The sequence below is a fragment of the Solanum lycopersicum genome, chromosome 11, assembly GCF_036512215.1.
Source record: "Solanum lycopersicum chromosome 11, SLM_r2.1".
Classification (NCBI taxonomy): domain Eukaryota; kingdom Viridiplantae; phylum Streptophyta; class Magnoliopsida; order Solanales; family Solanaceae; genus Solanum; species Solanum lycopersicum.
The window spans coordinates 59,619,298-59,639,845 of record NC_090810.1 but is presented as its reverse complement, the minus strand read 5'-3'; the positions used below and the strand labels follow the sequence as shown (position 1 = coordinate 59,639,845).

The following is a 20,548-nucleotide window of genomic DNA, read 5'->3' as shown; positions in this document are numbered from 1 at the left end:
CAATGTCGGGGGCCCAATCCAACACCTTAAATTAATTTCTCTGCCGGCAGTTCTAACTTTGTGAATTTACAAATAAACCCTCCCACTGTCATATAATTATATACTCCTTCTGTTTCAATTTATATAATATATCATTTGAATTCATATGAATTTAAAAAAAAAAACGAAATCGAGTGGGGTACCAACCATAACGCATTACTTAGGTTCAAGTGTTTATTAATTCATCATGTCAAAAATTATAGCTAGTAACAAAGGTGTAACTTTACTTCTTAACTAAATTCACCAAGAAAACATCATCGTATTTCATAATGACTCTGACTCGCGTCATCCTAAGCCTCTCGTTGGCCTTGCCACGAACAATATATTGGTGTTACCCAACATAATTGCTCTATGCAGTATGTTGCTTAGGGCTGTTCAAAACCGAATCGAAATTGATAAGCCGAATCGATAAAAAAGTTATTGGTTTATAGTATTGGGTTATTGGTTTAGTGGTTTTGATAATGGTTTTGATTTTTTTTGTTATCGGGTTATCGGTTCTTAACGGTTTAAAGTTTTTTCTTAACGGGTTAACCGATAACCCGATAGTAAATTAAATAATTATATTTATACCATTTTATATATAAAGTCCTCGACTTAGAGTTTAATTTACTACTTTTATTTTTGATTGTCTCAAACACTTGATTATTCTACGATGTAAAAGTGCTTGCTTTTGAGCAAGATGTAACTTTTGAACTTAAGTTCATGGTTTATTTGGTTTGTCACCTTGTTTCTAAGTGATTTTCAATATTTTTTCTTTTGTGTCGAATCTTAACGGTTAAACCGATAACCGAACCGATAACGATAAAAAACCGATAAACCAATAACTGATAACCCAATATCTTAATGGTTCTATAATGATTTAGCATCTCTACAAACCAATAACCAATAAGTCAACCCGATAGACTTTAAAAAACCGAACCGAACCGGCCGATACACAACCCTAATGTTGCTCTTGAAAATCGAACTCAAAACGCTTATGTTCATATCAAAAGTTGTGATTAAAAATAGTAACGACACAATTTCATTCTATCAGCTAATCCCACTAAGTAGGTGTCATGCTCGATCGTGTCTACGACTCGAACCACCCAATCCCCTTGTGAGTTTTGTTATAGGATAAGATGTTGACATTACCCGATAATTACAAATAAATTTGTTAAAAAATTATAAAAACCAAATTGACTTGATGTGGACCTTGATCTAGCTAAGATAGATAGTCATGGTCTCCTAGGAATTGATTGTTGGCCATCACTTTTATTCAAGGCTATAACATATACATTCTTGTTTCTTCAATGAATTATACAAACACTTCATTGAAGCTACATTTTATTTATTTGTAAAAAATAAAAAATTGCATTAACTATAGTGCTTTAAATAAGCATATATTTCATTAAGTAGTGTTTGTGCATTGAATTGCTAGCTAAGATAAACCCTACATAATTAATAGGTGATTACTTTCTTACGTAATTAGAAAATAATAGACATATCATATAATTTAAATTTGAGCTTCAAATTACATGGTCAAACGCCTACTAATAATTAATAGGATTCGAGAAGGGTGATTATAAGTATATAAGTTTATCAGATATATCTTATCTTTACTTCATAAAAACAAAGAGATAGTTTCCAGTAAATCTTCTCGATTCAAGTAAAGCATCTTCAAAGCAGTAAAAAAATAAAAACAAAAGTAAAAGCAGTAAGAACGAAATAAAGTGCTATCAAAAGCCTTATTATCATAATTAAAGTGTGCAATAATAATATTAGAAAGTGTAAAAGCAAATCTAATTATTATTAAGACATCAAAACAAATATAAGTAAGCTAGTGATTTATTTAATTATCTGCTATACATGCTGACTAATCTGTCTCCATCTTTTATATATAATTTATAATATATAGTATGGCTCCACATATTATATCCTCTTTTAATTATTAATTATGAAGATTATATGTGTATTATATACACATATAAAATCAAACATGTGTATGTGAAAGTATGAAAAATAATGACTTGGAAACATATGCTATGACAAGTGTTTAGGTATGGATGGAAAGGTTGTCCATGTTGGGAATATAGTATTTCAATTTTATGATTTTGAATTTTAAAACAATAATTTAAAATATTAACATTCGTATTTTAAATAGTAATTCTTTTTAATATCAATAAATTAGTCAAATGAAAAATACTAAACTAAATCGAATTTATATCTAGACTTCTAGCTTTATCCTGATTATTCTACGATATAATGTATGAGTCACATGTGAATTTTCCAAAAGTCATAGTTATAATTCAATTCTACTCATTCTTAGCTAACATTTAACAAACTTCAATCTTACCTAAACATCCCTTTGACAATTGTGACACAAGACAAAATAAATTTATGACAATGATTGAACTCCCTTTAACACCCTATTGTCAAACTATTTAGTTGGATATATGCTTTTCCTCTTTATAAAAAAAAAATTAGATTATATTCATTTTTTAGTTTATGCTTAAAAAACGTGTAAAATATATAGATTCACAATTAAGATTTTATGAGTTCAGAAATTTAGTTTATACTGAATTTTATCGAGCGTGTAGTATAAGTTGTATAAGTAGTGGAGTTTTCATTCTTCTAGAAGTTTTACTATTCATGCAATTGATGGACAAGGGGAATAATGCAACTATTGTTGTTAGCACTAATTAGTCAAAATTTTAAGCATAAAGGTGGTGAATATAAACACTAATTTATCTACTAATGTTATTGGTACTCAATTAAAGTTGAAAATTCATTTTTTTTAAAAAAAAAAAAATTCTTTCTAATAATAACACAATGTGTTTAATGAATCATGATAAAGTAGAAAAAAAAATAGTGAAGAATATAATCTTCTTTTATAGTGAATCAGTTCTAATTCTTTCCTGTTTTTCTTTAATTATTCTTCAATTAATGATTTTGGCATGTTGGATTATTCATTTCATAATAATTTTGAAGAATTTTGTGGATAAATACTTTAAAGCATAATATTATAAACTTGATCGTCAAAATAGATGGCACTCACAAAAATAGATTATAAAATTTCTGAAGAGAAGGTGCATATGATCACTTGAATAATTTTCATATCGGGATGTGAAGGAAAATGAAAATCTTTATATTGTATAGCACAAGTTCACAAAATACATGCATTAAATCTATGAGATTTGTTGGGCCAAAACTAACAACACGTGAGTCGAAATAAAAGCAAACTTCTGAAAAAGGAGAGAGCTGAATGATACTTTAGGCGAATTGAAAATGAAAAAAAAAAAGTGAAACTTTCATAAGATATAACACAAGTTCACATGATGTGCATGCTTTTAGGCATAATAATGGCGTAGCAAATGAAATAAATATGTGAAACTTATTGGCCTAAAGCGAACAATACATATTTTAAACTTTGATCGTGATGATAAATATTATTTTACATACATAAAATATCAACAACTAATAAAATATTTGAAAGTATTTAGCCGTCAAATTACGTATTCAGATAAAATTTTAATTTTAAATCAATTTAATCTCAACTCATGATGATCCACTAAATATTATTTATATTTTTAAGTTTCTCATCCTATGTCTAGAGCCCACATGGAAGCTCTGATTAAATTTGAATCGTGAATTACAACAGGATTCGTCACCTTCAATAAATAATCTTAATATTCAAAGCTTGAACCCAAAACCTCCGATTAAGGATAAAACTATCTCACTATTGCAAGACAACTCGGATTAGTGATCCACTAATCTAACTTCACTCTTAGGTAAACAATTTTAAATGTTTCTTTCTTAATCCAATTTGGGAGTAAAAAAAGATTAAAATTTAATTGACTAACCAAAAATAGTGGGGGTTTAGATTCCATTTGTTGCTAATTAAGGAACATAATTTTTTTTCTAGACTACATTTTCAAAAAGTACAAGCCTCAATTGTCCGTACAGTTTAATGAAAGGTCAAAACAAATTAAATTAGGAGAAAAAAATATTTTAAGAAAAATAAAACAATTACTTCAGAAATTAGTCCATCTTATTTTTATTTTTTTAAAAAAAGGTTTTAGAGAGCAGTGAATATTGAAGTAGTATTTTTTAAAAACATTTTCTAGAATATATTTTTCTTTGTATGGAATAAAGTCGTAGCTTGAATTGTAGTAACGAATAATTTTCAATAATTTTTTTTATATACTTTTACTTTTGTAGACAAAGTATTAGATATTTAAAAAGCGTTTTGATTATGAAATATGTTCTTTTTTTTTTTTAAATTTAAACTTCAAAAAATATGTTTAATCATAAAATTTTGGGATTTAACTTGAAGTTAGAATTTCAAATTTTCAAGAATTTGGAATACAATAAAAAGATGTTTTTCACTTTCGCCCCTCTAAATTACATGAACAACTCTAATTTATATTCATCGTCAAACACACCCCGTTCAGACATGATTTGAAGTTTATATTTTATTTTTACTTGTAATTTTTAATTTCTTAAGTTGTGCCTTTTATCATGGACATAAAAGAGCCACAATTTGTGAAAACTATTAAAAAGTTGTTCAACTTTATTTTATATAGTCTTATCAAATGAGTAAATTATAGTTCATAAACAAAATATCAGAATATTCTAAATTTCTACGTTAATAAATGCAAATCTCCATGTCCTTTTTATAGATAATATTTGCGATTACATATTATTCTAACGATCTTTCGAATACACATAATTTTACAACAATTCACTAGTCAACAATAACAATAACTAGTTATTCTTTAACACTATATTTGGATAATTGTTATATATTGTTTCATGATGTGTTATTGTATTGCAAATGTATCGTATTTTTTAAAATATTATTTTAAAGAATACATAGTTTTGATAGATGATATCCTTCTCCCTCGTCACATAATGTGACACATTCGTAGTCAAAAAACATACATAAAAGAAAAGTAAGATACGCGATAAAGCTATTACGAAAATAAAAATTATAATAATCTCTTTACGTCAAGCACCAATTTTCATTAGTACCTATCAATAAATTTAAAACAATGCACTAAAATTTAAATAACAATCAAAACAAATATTGTATTAAACTAACAGTACAATCCAATCCAATACAACAAATAACAATCATCTAAATAACGCAGATTAAAATTCTTTCACATGGTACTAATAATCTCTTTACGTCAAGCACCAATTTTTCATTTCAAATTTAAAATGAAAAAATAGTGGCAATATGTTTACACTGCCACATGACACTATCCATTTTAGTCAACTCCTTGGATTTTTAGAAAATCAAAAAATCCAAAAACAAAAACAAAAAAATCCACAGTTATGCCAGTTGTGAACTTTTTTCTAGCCTGGATATCTGCATATATATATATATATATATATATATATATATATATAATATTATTTTGATTTTTAGCAAGTGTAGTACAGTATCAGCAAGAAAAAGACAAGATTGTAATTATGTGATATATATATATATATATTCCAATTTTTTGTAACTGAAAATCCTTCTCTCCCAAATTTCTGCAACTGGGGTTGCTACAAATAGCAAAGTGGAGAAGGGGGAATATTGTCTATTTATAAAAAAAAGTGTGTGTCTTTCCTTTTCTTGATTTAACTTAGTGTGTTGGATTTCTGATTGTTCTCTGAAATTTAGCAACAAAAAAAAAAAGGAGTTCTTGAAAAGAAAATAAAAGGTTTGATTTTTATTTTTTTAAGCTTTGTATTGATGTTGTATGTATTTTTGTTCAAACAAAGATTATAGTTATTTATAAAAAAAACAAGTTAGTGTATTGTGTTTCTGATTTTTCTCTGAAATTTATAAAGAAACAAACAGAAATCAACAAACCCAAAAAAAAGAAGGGATTTTTGAAAAGAAAATAAAAAGATTTGATTTTGTTCCTCAAAGTTTGATGGTTAGTTGTTTTATTAAAGGGTATTAAGTATCTTTTTGCTCCGTTAGTGACTCGAACTCATAGTTTCATGTTTGGAGGTGGTGCAAGTAGAGGTGCCTACCATTCGAGCAACCCCTTTTTGTCCAGTAGTATAATTTGTTTTCTATCCATATCTGTTCACTATAGAATGTATGACTAATTTTTTTTGTTTTGTTATAGTATATACTCTAAAGGGTTGATGCATTCTTTGGTTATTGTTTGTTATAATACAAATTTAATGTATTTAAGGTTGGTTCTAGGTGTTGACTGTTTCTTCCGCTAATAGACTGAGAAATCAAAGATGTATTTTTTTTTTCTCTGAAAGATGTGGAGTTTTTGATAGACTATTTAACTTGACAATGAGATTTGAAGACTTGGTCACAAGTTTGACTTGAATTTTTAGTCTATATTTTAGACTTGTAGAAGTTAGGAGTATTAATTGTAGAGTCTTAGCTACTTTATGTGTAATGTGTGTATGTATTCAACTTTTTGAGTTCTTCACATGATTTCTACTAAAAGAGAAAAAAGAACAGCTAGTTCTCTTTGTATTGTTTGGCTTATAATTCATCCTGAATCATTTTCTTGTTATTTGTCCGTGATAGTCACAGACCTTCTCTTTTTTGTTATGTTCCACAGATTAAAAACCTATAATTGAAGCTCTTGAGACTTCAAGGTTGAGCATAGTGTGTTCAAACTCTTGAGTTAGCGTTGTGTTGCTTCGCTTGTATGCTGTTGATTAACTGAAGTCCTGTTATTGGGACGGGTTATTAAGTCGGTGGTAATGGCTTATGGTAATTCAAGATCTGTAAGGTTAGTCCATTTTTGAGATATTCCATTATGTTATTAAGTATGGGATTCTTGTTCTGTTTAATCTTTCATTTGCTAGCTGTTATGCTTATCTTTTTGTATAGAGCATCTGTTATGACATTGTCATTTGATTCCCCGAGTTTAGTATTATTCGTTTCTTTCCCTTAATTTTAGATAATTTTCTATGACTACTTGTTGTTTCGCCTCGATATCTGATTATCTTGTTGTTGTTCTGTTTGTTGCTATCGCCTCGTTTTCATTGTTTGTTGATATATGGATTATCTTGTTGTTGTTTTAAAAGATTTGCGTGCAGTTTACCCTTCCCGGACCCCACTTGTGGGATTATACTGGGCTTCTTGTTGTTGTTGATCATCATCGATTATGTTATAAGGTTTATTTCTTGTTTCAGATTCCAAGATGATCTTGAATCATCAAAATATGCAGCGATGAATGGAGATAATGTGATTAAAGTTAAGTACAATATTGATGGATCGCGATTACCTGAGCCAGCTAGTAGAATGAGCGAAATGGAACCTCACAGGACTGGAAAATCCTTGAAGGCTAAAGTATTATCGCGGGTTTTCTCAGAAGATTATGAAAGAGTGAAGAAAAAGATACTTGATCCTCGTGGACCTACAGTTCGTAGATGGAACAAGATTCTCTTAGTAGCTTGTTTAATTGGTTTATTCGTGGACCCTTTATTCTTTTACTTGCCGGTGGTCCAAGATGAAGTCTGCATAGATATAGGAACTAATCTTGAAATTGCCCTTACAGTTATTAGATCAATAGCTGATGTATTTTATATGATTCAGATATATATTCGGTTTAGAACTGCTTATGTTGCTCCATCTTCTCGAGTATTTGGGAGAGGAGAGCTTGTTATAGATTCTTCAAAAATAGCTCAAAGATACTATAAAAAAGGTTTCTGGATTGATCTCATTGCTGCCCTGCCTTTACCACAGGTTTGTCAACTGAAATTCGCGTAATTACATTTCTTAGTGGACTAAAGTTGAAAATCTTGATGAATCTATTCTGTTTCAGGTATTAATTTGGGGCATTATCCCTAATTTAAGTGGCTCAACGATGGCAAATACGAAGAATGTCCTTCGATTCATTATCATTTTTCAGTACCTTCCCAGATTTTACCTCATATTTCCGCTCTCATCACAAATAGTAAAGACTACTGGTGTTGTCACTGAAACAGCATGGGCTGGAGCTGCTTACAATTTGATGCTTTACATGTTAGCCAGCCATGTAAGTGGATTTGAATAGCAATTTTAAGAATTTACTTTGGTTGTGTATCACGTAGCATTAAAGTTACACTATTGAGTAATTTGCTTAGAAAAGAGCAAGCAGATCTCGAGGAAGAAAAAGAAACTTAAAACGAGTGTAACTCTATTGTCAGTCATTAAAGAAGCTCAAAGTTCAAGTTCTAAAAATCGATTTTGCTGTAAACAAACTTCATTTTGAGTAAATGATATCTCAAAAGAACTGGAATGTCGAGAGGGGGGTTCAAATCTAAAATATGGGACTATTTGAACTGTTTTAGACCGAGTAAAGTCCTAGTTCATTATACAAAATTTATACATTTTTTATTTCAAGCTTTTTCTTATAAGCCACTTGTAGTTACAAGTAGTGATAATAGTTTGTGGTATACAAGTCAATGATATTTTCTTATTTGCGAATTCAGGTAGGAGGAGCTTGCTGGTATCTTCTATCAATTGAGAGGCAAGAAGCTTGTTGGAGACACGCCTGCAGTTTTGAGGAGCGATCTTGTGATTTTGGATATTTTGATTGTCGGAGGGTCAATGAACCACAAAGAAGTGCCTGGTTCCAGTCTAGCAATATTACAAAGCAATGTGCTCCTAATACTAGTGATTACCCTTTTGGCATTTACAGTGATGCTGTGACAGCTAATGTTACAACTGCTTCGTTTTTCAACAAATACTTCTACTGCCTATGGTGGGGCTTGAAGAACCTAAGGTAAGGTACTTTAAAATGCTTAGGGAAGTGAAACAGAATTTGAAATTCTTCTATTACTGTATGTGATCGTGGATTTGGAACTTGCATTCCATCGAAATGGCTTTATTTTTAGATGGAAGCATATTTCTGTAGTCCTTTACATGATAAGGCTTTTATGTTCGAGAAAATAAGAAATGAAAATTTGCCTATACAGTTTTACATAGTCTATTATTTGTATGAGCAACTATTCGTTGTACTGGAGGATAGCTGATGATTATACATAGGAGATTTTGGCTCCAGTTTTATCGTTAGAACTTTTTCAAAAATATAACTTCTCTCCCCCCAAAGGTATAGAGGTGTAAGGTCTGCGTGCACTTGCACTTCCAGACACCGGTTATACTAGATATGTTGTTGAATCTTGACTTCAGTTTTATGTTGTCTGCTACACAGTTCTCTGGGCCAAAATCTCGCGACAAGCACTTACATTGGAGAAATTGGTTTTGCCATCATAATTGCAACTCTCGGCCTAGTTCTGTTTGCATTGCTGATTGGAAATATGCAAGTAAGTCCGCTCATGTACCCTTTAACTGCATTTTAGGCTTGTTGTCCACCACCGAACATGAAAATATTGTCACATTTTTCAAAGCCTTTAGGGTTGTAACGCGACTTCAATTTGTTTGTTGGTAATACATATATACTCACGCACTTTATTGGCAGACGTATCTCCAATCAACAACTGTCAGATTAGAGGAATGGAGAATCAGGAGAACTGATACAGAACAATGGATGCATCATAGGCAGTTACCTCAAGAACTAAGGCAGTCTGTACGGAAGTATGATCAATACAAATGGGTGGCTACAAGAGGAGTGGATGAGGAAGCTCTTCTGAAAGGACTTCCTTTAGATCTCCGTAGAGATATCAAGCGCCATTTGTGCTATGATTTAGTCCGAAGGGTGAGTTCTAGAGTTGTTTCATCTTATAGTATAGTATTAGTATGCATGTAAGTTAAAAGAATTTGTTCTCGGAGTGCTCGAAGCAATACTAGAAAATAGTCGAGGTAACTAGACATGATTCATGCTATAATAGACTAGAAAGTAGCGTGAGAAGGAAAAATAGAGTCATTTCGGCATAGTACATAACACACTCAAACTCGGACTCATCCGGCACGTAAGCACATCTAGGCACCTCAAACTGTCTCCATTGTGTCAGTTGAATACACCAACTTACAAAATGATCTACTATACACCTCCTTAAATTTATGTATCACGTTAACGTCTAGCGTCCACGAGACACAGCGGGGAGAGTTGGAGTGTTCAGTTGTCGATTGAGACCAAGTTGAGGTATCTGTCTAGATGTGCACTCTAAAAGTTGGAAGGCTTACCTTGCCAGCTGAGGCCAAGTTTGAGTGTCTGTTTATGTCAATGTTAGTACAATACCTATCTGACTAACCATCGTTCAAACTTTGATAGGTTCCTCTGTTTGATCAAATGGATGAAAGGATGCTGGATGCAATATGTGAGAGGCTCAAACCCGCATTATGCACACAAGGCACTTGTCTTGTGCGCGAGGGTGATCCTGTCAACGAGATGCTCTTCATAATTCGAGGAAATCTTGATTCTTACACCACGAATGGTGGTCGTACTGGTTTCTTCAATTCTTGCCGTATTGGTCCAGGTGACTTCTGTGGTGAGGAACTGTTAACATGGGCACTCGACCCACGTCCAGGTGTGATCCTTCCATCCTCCACTAGGACAGTAAAAGCAGTATCTGAAGTAGAGTCTTTCGCGCTAGTAGCAGAGGACTTAAAGTTTGTTGCAGCACAATTCCGAAGGCTACATAGCAAACAACTAAGACACAAGTTCAGATTCTACTCACACCAGTGGCGTACTTGGGCTGCATGTTTCATCCAAGCAGCATGGCGTAGACATAAAAAACGAAAGGGTATAGCTGAGCTTAAAGCTCTGGAGAATCTTATGGATGAAACTGAATCCGTTAACGGACAATTGGATAAAAATGCATCAGCTCCAGGCTCAGGCTTTGCAGCAAGATTGACAACAAGTAGAAGAGGTCATCACAAACACTCGAGTTCGGATTCCAATGCAGTTAGCTCACTACAGAAGCCTGCAGAACCTGATTTCTCAGTTGATGAAGAGTAGCTTAAAAAGAGCAAATATATCATATGAATATACACATGTATACAAATGTGAGAGGTGTTATACTATGTACATTGGCATTTTCATAATAGTAATTGTTTAATGTTTAAACTTCAGTTAAAAGTAGAAAACTCTTATTGCTTCTGTGTAAATTATAGTAACAGGCCAGAGGGAATTTTATTGGACTTAATATCCATATATAAAATTAAAGAATTAGTGAACTAAGAAAATAGATCATACAACTCCAAAGCGCACATTTAATAATTCAAATTTTAATTAGAAAGATTTTTCTAATTATATATATGAGATTTATCGTGTAGGTAAAAAATGTTATAAGTTTTTTCATGTTTATCAATAAAACTTTACTGTCTACGACTATCTTCGTAATTCACTTTATAGATTTGTATTATTTGACATTTAAATACTGTTTGACCAAGTAATAAAACTAATGAAAATCATATTCCATAAATTAATGAATATTTATTATTATTTCCTCTTTTACAATTCTTTTATATTATTAGGACACCAATAATCCACTTCTCATAGATTTGTATCAATGTACATTCAATTCTATGTCACTATATATTTTTTGTATATGTCACTATATATTCTTGATAGTAACATTAAAATATATTTTTAAATTGCAGTGTTACAATTAGCATTATCTAGAAAAAAGAAATGGATAGATATTGTTACAATGAATTTAATTATATTTATTGCTATAACATACATACATATATATGTATTTAGTGTGATTCACATGTATTTGGATACATAACGAATTTCCCCCATGTCGCTTACATCTCTTCTCATTTCGCTCGCTTCTTTCTCTATTTTACTGTATCTGATAAAAAAATACATGTATTTAAGTGTATTTTTTTCAATATAGATGTAAAAAACTCTTAATTTAATGACAAATATGTAATATTTTGAAACTATAAATAATAATAATATACAATAGTAAAATATATATGTCGAATTACGTAGTTTTCCTATTAAGATATAGAGTTAAATGTTAAATTACAAGTGTTGTGAAATTGAAGTCGGAAAATTTTAGGAGGTAACGATAATTTAGTACGAGTTGATTAAATTAAATTTGAGCGGATTATAATGAATCAAGATGATAAAAGGTTAAAAACTAATTCATTCTAAATTTATTTGGGACAAAATGGATCGAGTCAAAATAGGTCAGATAATAGGTAATAAAACACTAATGAATTATCATGTTGCTTATTAAGGACGTATATGCATTTTAAAATCAAACATGGTCATTCTAAAACAAAATAAAATGAAACCATATTCCATAAAACACTACATAAAAATTAATCTTTTTCCTTTATATCCATAGTTCATTTAATCATATTCCATAAATCTTTGAAAAAAAATAATATTTTTCCTTTTATGTTCATTTTTTTACCAAATTAATTCTTCACATTCCATAAATCATTGAATTTTTTTCCCCTTTTAAATTCATTTCTTACCAAACCAATAGTTGACTTCATACATCCAATTTTTTTCCACTATATATATTCTTGATAACAACTAAATTAATGTTACTATTGTCAAATATCAAAAATAAAAAATAAAAAATGGAGAAACAATTCTCAAATATGCTTTTTGTTTTTGCTTTATTTTTTATTTCATCAAAGTATGAATTCTTACTTTTTAACTCATCTTTTTTTTTATATTTTCTTATCTATAATCGTTAAATTTTATCTGCCGATAACAGTAAAGTCATAAAATTATTTTTTCCGCAGATTTAATGGTGCAAGCAGCAGACAAACCATGTACTCAAGCTTCAGATTGTATTAGCTTTTGTGGTCCAAAGTTGTTACCTACATGTCTTGACTATGTATGTGTTTGTGTTAATGCACCAAACAAATTTGCAAGAACTATGATGAATAAAAAATAATCATGAATGTAATTATTTCATTGTATTATTATTTACGACCGATACGATTAATTGGTCTGTGCGTCTCTCTTATTACTTTTTTGTATCCCCCTGTTCTTCGGATACAATTCGATCCTTCTACGACCAAATCTCAATTTGTGGAAAGCCTTCGATGGCTTCCTTATGAAAACATTAGTGACAGAGGCAGGCCTAAGGGTTGCAAGCCCATCCAATTCAATTACACAAAAAGAAAAACCTATGTCGATTAAGAATCGAAAGTCGTCGTTTGTTAGACAAGGCCCACGTGATGTGTATCTTTGGTGTTCTGCTCGTAGAGTAATAATATAGTGGTTATTTTGATTTTTATTATAATAATATCAATTTGTAGCATTTTGTTTGGGTCCTTAATATTGCATGTGTTTTGATTTCTTGATAAGTTTCCTATTATGTGTGGAGGGGCAATAAAATTAGTCGATGAAAATATAACTGTAACGACCTGTTAGTCGTTTGGAGCAGCAGAGTTAAATTCTGAAAATCACTGTCTGGGTCGACGAATCCCACGACGGACCGTCAAGGGTGTCTCATTCCAAAACACTTAGAATTCTGAAAAATTGGGTACTGAGAACAACTCTCTAAACTTCGCGACGACATGACAGGACGTACCGTCGTGGGCACGACGGACCGTTACAGGCCCTTTAGTAAAATTCAGTCTCTGAACTCTGTGACGACTCAGCAGGACGGACCGTCGCAGGCACGACTGCCCGTCACAGACTGCGTAACCCTGACTGGGTCGGATTTCTGTTAAATATTTTAAGGGGCGTTTTGGACTATTCCTGCTTATAATTATAAAGTTAGTGGGTGAATGTTGATAATTCAATTACTTAGGGGTTAAAGGAGATAACCTTGAATTAATTAGTGGGTTACTTTGGTCATCTTTTATACTTAATTATATGGTAATTAGGGTAAAAGAAAAAGGGTTTGGAATAAGAAAAATAGAAAGAACAGAGAGAGAAAGGGGAGAAACGATCGATCGTTCGAGAGAGGAACGAAGAGGACAACAGAGCTTTGGGGAATTAGCTTGTTTGATCGCAATTCTTCGGTGGAGGTAGGTTATGGTTTATGCTATTCGTAGTAAACTCTTAATAGCGAATGATATGTATTGGGTAGTGTTGTAAACCCTTCTATATGCTTAATTGTATGCTTGCATGAATGTGATTATATAATTGTGATAAAGTAAGCATGATGAGGCTGTTGAATCTTGAATCTTAAAAAAAAACCTCTTTGTTAATGATGATGTCTTGGTATAAAAGAAGGCTTGATGAACTAAAAGAATGAGGTTAGGGGATCGGGTGTCACGAACCGACACGTAGTATTAATGGATCGGGTGTCACGAACCGACACGTAGTATTAGGGGATCGGGTGTCACGAACCGACACGTAGTATTAGGGGATCGGGTGTCACGAACCGACACGTAGTATTAGGGAATCGGAGTGTCACGTTCCGACACAAGAGGAATAAAGAGAATGAATCTTGAATTATCTTAATATACTCAAATTTAATGAACCTAATTCCCAAATGAGTATGATGGAGAGGCGTGAGTCCTCATTGATGTGCTTGGTGTTGTGACCAAGGGGTTATGGTAATTGTAAATGCCGCATGTTGAGTATTGTAGTTGATTTTATGATATTATCTGATATATACTGTTTTCTATTTTGAGTTGACCGATGATATCTACTCAGTACCTGTGTTTTGTACTGACCCCTACTTGTATGTTTTTCTCTTGTTATTTGTGGAGTGCAGCAAACGTGCCGTCGTCTTCAACTCAACAGCAACTCTAGCCAGTCTTCATCGCGTCAGATTTCAGGGTGAGCTATTGTTCCTAGCTCGGACTGGATTCTCTCTCATTCATCTCTTGATGTCCTTGAAGTTCGGACATGGACTATCTCTTGTATTTGTTTTAGTTTCCTAGACATTCTTAGATTTAGTAATTTGAGGATAGATGTTCTTGTGATAATGACTTCCAGATTTTGGGGATGATAAGTATTGAATTTTAGAAGTTATCAATTGATTTCGTAATGAGTTTTTAAGTCTTCCGCATTGCTTTCTATTTATTATGTTTGAAATGTTGGGATTCAGATTGGTTGGTTCGCTCACATAGTAGGATAAGTGTGGGTGCCACTCGCGACCCGTTTTGGGTCGTGACAATAACCCACTCAATTCGCTCGAGTTTGAATGAGTTAATGGACCATTCATTTGTTGACTCGATATAACTCATCTAAAAATTGAATATACTGATACGTAACATAAAGTGACGTACAAAAAGGTTTTATTTTGTTAAAATTGGGTTATGGGCTTGAGAAAATCACTATCACTCTTGGATCTTTAGTGTTGGGCTACACTTTTAGCTATAGCAGTATTTCTTAACGATTTTTACCGGACGTCTAAAAGAATTTTCATATGCTTAATTATAACTATGTATAGCCATTATCGATATAAGAGAGAATTTGTAAATAATCACTATGATAAATTTAATTAGGCTATTTAGCAATAGTTTGATTTTTTATTCCATTTTAAAGTAGTTTATGGGTAATAAAACTCTTATGGAGTATAGTCGTGTAGTTGACAATTCGGTAATAGGCTAGGCTAGGGTCGTTTAATCATTTTCTATCAACCAATAATTTGGTTTGATTATGATTTTGTTCCAAAAAAATCAAAGAATTAATCGGACAAAATCGAACTGATAAATAAGACAAATATATTATTATTATATATAATATTATTTTTATAAACAATTTTAAAAATCTTATTTATGTTTTCTTCAAAATTTAATAATTTACCTATGAATGCAAAAATGCTTAATGTGGAGAACATTTATATTATTGGTTTCAGGTATAAAAGTGTTTATGACAATTTTTTGTAGGACTGAAAATGTCACTATCTCTTTATTTTAGACAAAAATATTAAATTTTGAAGTTTTATATATAGTAAATTAAAAGATCAAAAGTTTACTAATGTTAGTTGTTCTAACTAAATTTCTTTTTGAATGGATTGGGTGTCACTTTTTTCTTGTTTTGAATAAATTATTTCTTTTATTTTTATGTATCGTTAATAATTGATTAATCCAATAATTAAATTAAACTGATAACAACCAAATCGATAAATGTATAGTATATATAATTTGGTTTGATTTTGATGATTTTAAAATTGATTAAATTAATTTAATTTGATTTGATTTTGATGATTTAAAAATTAATTTAATTTTTTATTTTAACCAATAATTGACCTATGAATACATTTGTTTAAAATCAAACATGTTTACCTAATAAAAACTAATAAAACAATATTCCATAAAACACTAAAAAATATATATCTTTTTTTCCTTTTACATCTATTTGCTTACCAAATCAATGTAGTTCACATAATCATATTCCATAAATCATTAAAAAAAAATCAATATTTTTCCTTTTATATCCATTTTCTTACCAAATCAATAGTTCATATTATCATATTTCATAAATCATTGAAAAAAATTTTCTTTTACATTCATTTTCTTACAAAATAAATAGTTCATATAATCATATCCCATAAATCATTGGAAAATTAAAATTTTTCCATCTATATCCATTTTCCATAAAACATTGCAATATTAATATTTTTCCTTTTACTTACCAAATCAATAGTTCATAAATCATTCAAAAGTTAATATTTTTCCTTTAATATCCTTTTTCTTACCAAATCAATAGTTAATATTCCATTAAACATTAAAAAAATAAATTTATTTCCTTTTACTTCTATTTACTTACCAAAATCAATATAATAGTTCACTTCACAAATAATAGATTCTATCAATCAACATCCAATTTTATGTATATATATATAAATATATATATATTATAAACTAATTAGAGCTATTATCAAATATCAAAAAAGAAAAAAATGGAGAGACAATTCTCAAAGATGCTTTTTGTTTTTGCTTTATTTCTTATTTCATCAGGTATTCTTTTATTTTCTTATATATATCATCGCTACCTAAGTTTTATCGATCGTAACAGTAAAATTACAAAATTAATTATTTTTTTCTATAATATTTCAGATTTAATGGTGCAAGCAAAAAGCAAATCATGTAATCAAGCTTCAGATTGTGTCAACACTTGTGGTACAGGGTTGTTGCCTGCTTGTCTTAATCATGTATGTGTTTGTGTCCACACACAAAAAAAATTGAAGGAAAATAATTATATTGAATATTCATTAATTTAATTATTTCATTGTATTATTCATGAGAGTAATAATATAGTGGTTATTTTTATTTTTATTTTAATCACTTAAATAATATCTAGTTGTAGATTTTTGTTTTGGGTCCTTAATATTGCTAAGTGTTTTTGTTGATAAGCGTTTTCTATCACTAATTAAGAGTTTTTGACTATATACTGAAGAAAATATATTTAGATACATGTATTTTTTTTACGAAATGCACGGTGAGAGGCGAGTGAGACGGGAAGGGAAGCGAGCGAGATTCGTTATGTATCTCAGATATATATGCACACTAGACATGTATCTTCATGTATGTGGTGAGATTCGCATTTATCTGAGATATTAGATACATAGGAGAGTGGTGAGTGATATGGGAGAGAAGTGAGTGAGGCAAGTGAAATTTGTCATGTATCCGAATATATGCATGAGATACAATGTGTCTAGAACAAATTACACCTAATTTTTTGACCTCATGTATCCGAGATACATATAGACGTATCTGAGCACACTAAAATCTAGTAAGATATGAAAGTATCTAAGTAATTAACATCTAAACTAATGAGATTTACGACTTTACGTAAGTTCTCTAGAAAATCTTGTTTTGTTAGAAATGAATTATGGGCCAGAAACACCAGTATCACTCTTTGATTTTCAGTGTTGGGCTGCATAGCAGTATTGGGCTCAAGTTTTTCAATCCAGTTATGGCAATTTTAGAGAGAACTTAACGATTTTAGCTCGACGTCTAATAGAATTTTCACCCGCTTAATTATAATTGGTTAGTGTCAATTGATTTATATAAATTATTTTTTATTGATTGGATCGATTGATAATTGTAGTTTTCAGTGGAATAAGTGTTTGTATAAATGAACTCTTTACTTTCATTGTCATATAAACGGAGTAGTAACAACTGTCATACAAATTACACAAATATGCTAAACCTCGAAATAATGAATTTATACAAATAGAAACATCTAACCTTTAAACAGTTATACAAATTCTTAAAACTACACGTTTATACAACTCAAACTCGACCGCGTAATTTTCCCTAGAAATTAGTGGCAAATGATGATTAATTCAAACTAATTGTTAACTAATTAACTATTTTATATATATATATATATATATATATATATATATATATATATATACTTATTCGCTTAATTTCCTCTATATAAAATGTATACATTATACTATGATTAAATTGACTTAAAATTACCAAGTCTTTGTTAGAAAAAGTAATACTCATATTTCTTTTTAGAAAAAAGTGATTAATAATATTCTTTTAATTAATAATTCATTTTAAATTATTAATAAATTTTGAAAAAGACATATATACATCAACATTGTCAAATCATCTTTTTTGGTGAAAATAACATATCAAAAATTGTTGCATTTACGTGGTTATCTATCCTTTCCTTTTTTTATCTAATTTTTTTTTTTTTTACTTTAATTTGTTCACTTTTTGTCTACACAAATCATCTTTTACATTAATTTTGAACCCCATAAAATTAACCACTTTAAATTTATCAAGAAAACAACATAACACACACACTATGGACAAAAATAAAGTCGGTTTGTTTACTTTAATCATAAGTAATAAATAGTCCTTATGTTCATTTATTATTGGATGACACCTATAACATAATTTTCAAAAAGTTGACCAATCCTTATTTCTTATTAATTGTCATATTTTAATAACAAAATATTCAGTAAAATTCTATGCGTAAAGTCTAACGATGATAAAGAGTGTATAATCTTACCTCAACCTATAAGGATAAACAGATTGTTTTTGATTTAAAAAAAAACATATTAAACAAGTATAAAAAAATTACAGTAACAAATATCTGTAACGACACATGAAAATAACAAAAAAAGAAAATCAATCGATAATGATAAAATCGAAATCTAAGAAAATAGGAGACTAAAGAAATAATAGTATTACTAATAATGGTAAGATAACACGCAATTACCTACTAATCTTCTATTTTAATCTTCGACCTTCATATGCTTTGGTTCTCAAAAATAAATTTAATTGATTTTAGATACTAAAATTGAATATGATCTACACAATATTTCATAATTAAAATTTAAATATTAGGAACTATACCAAAGATACTTTAGCTTGTAACTTTTTTTCTCTCTCTACTTTGAAGTATTTTTATATACCTTTTGGTTTCTATTGCTTTTGCATTTAATTTGGATTATGACATGTGCTAATTATGTCATTTTTGTTTTTTTTATCACATATCTACTACATTAATTTGGAATATAAAATTATAGCTACATTATTTGATTTGATATAATAATACATGTATTATGGAATAAATTCTAAAGTACAAATTAATATTAATTCACAATCAACATAAAATATCATAATCTATTTAATCTTGCAGCCCACTATGTAAAAGTACTAATGAATTGTCTTAAATTGAACATTGACTTTTTTAAAATATTAATTGTTGATTTTTCTTAGTAGGTTCCAAAATTCTCTGGTTGAATTGTTGTAATGTTGACATATATATGACATATACATTATTGGCATATGTTACATATATTTCTCCATTTTTCACTCGGTGTTTAGTAATATATTTTTCATAATATATTAACAGATTATAGTGTACGAGTTCAGTATTTCTATTAAGAAATTCATTAACTCGAAATGATACTTATCATAGTATATAAACTTGAAGTTGTTATAGAAATTCATAAAAATCAAATCTTGACTTCATCTTTATGCGTAAGGTTATTATACTTTATTTTTAAAGCTCATATCCAAGATAATAATTAAAAACAAAAAGTTTTTATTTATTCTATCACAACCTTTAACGATCCGTTTTTTTTTCCTGAATTTGTACCAAAATGTTTACACACCACAAATAAATTTGAAGTCTTAAAGAAGAAAAACAAAGAAGTATAATGAAAGTGATATTTTCCTTTCCCCATTAGACAACACAAGTGAAAATTAAAGTTCCCATTTTAAGAAGGCAACAATGAAAAAGAGAGAAGCTAAAACAAAATACCTTTGTTAGAATTTTCCATAGTGGTCCTAGGCATTAAAAAATGAATGGTTGAATATGGACATTATTTTTTTTAATTAGATGAGTGTCGAAAAATATTATCAAGTTTGGTCCAATCATAATAAAGAGTCGTTAAAAGAATCACGAGTCTATTATAATGTTTGAATCGTGACCAATTAGAGTTTCATCATTTGTGTTAGTAAGCCAAATTAGGTTATCACAAACATTTCGTTTCTACGTATCAGTAAAAAATATCATAAGTCTCTAAACTGATTTTTTTATTTCAATGTGAACCACACAAAAAGACTCTTAGAAACATATATTGGGGTTTTCCAATTTCAACTTTATATCTTATTTCTCTATCAATAACTAAGGTACAATTTTTTATCTTATTTCTTTATCAAGTCTAAAAGAAAAAGTTTTTTTTTTTTTTTTAAAAAAAAAAGTAACAATCAACAAGTCGAATATTCTAAGTTAATCTTGTGAAGCAACCTCTATTG

General features: G+C 29.8%; 1 protein-coding gene and 1 long non-coding RNA gene across 4 annotated transcripts; both read left to right on the top strand.

Annotated features, from left to right (window-relative positions):
* The first annotated feature begins 5,462 nt into the window (after positions 1–5,462).
* On the top strand, positions 5,463–11,064 carry LOC101249432 (protein CNGC15b). 3 transcript variants are annotated; one of them, XM_026028089.2, is made up of 8 exons: positions 5,463–5,622; positions 6,603–6,776; positions 7,183–7,735; positions 7,815–8,027; positions 8,464–8,756; positions 9,186–9,297; positions 9,453–9,689; positions 10,206–11,064. In XM_026028089.2, the coding sequence occupies exons 2-8, from the start codon at positions 6,748–6,750 to the stop codon at positions 10,890–10,892; spliced, it is 2,124 nt and encodes a 707-aa protein (XP_025883874.2). In that variant the 5' UTR covers positions 5,463–5,622; positions 6,603–6,747; the 3' UTR covers positions 10,893–11,064. The 3 variants fall into 3 exon arrangements, with proteins under 3 accessions (XP_025883874.2, XP_010313416.2, XP_069147230.1); XM_010315114.4 differs by having other exon boundaries at positions 5,526–5,729; XM_069291129.1 differs by lacking the exon at positions 5,463–5,622 and adding an exon at positions 5,749–6,040.
* A 5,626-nt stretch (positions 11,065–16,690) lies between these two features.
* On the top strand, positions 16,691–17,144 carry LOC138339718 (uncharacterized). Its single transcript, XR_011212582.1, has 2 exons — positions 16,691–16,774; positions 16,874–17,144. It is a non-coding gene; the product is annotated as an uncharacterized lncRNA (long non-coding RNA).
* Positions 17,145–20,548: the final 3,404 nt, after the last annotated feature.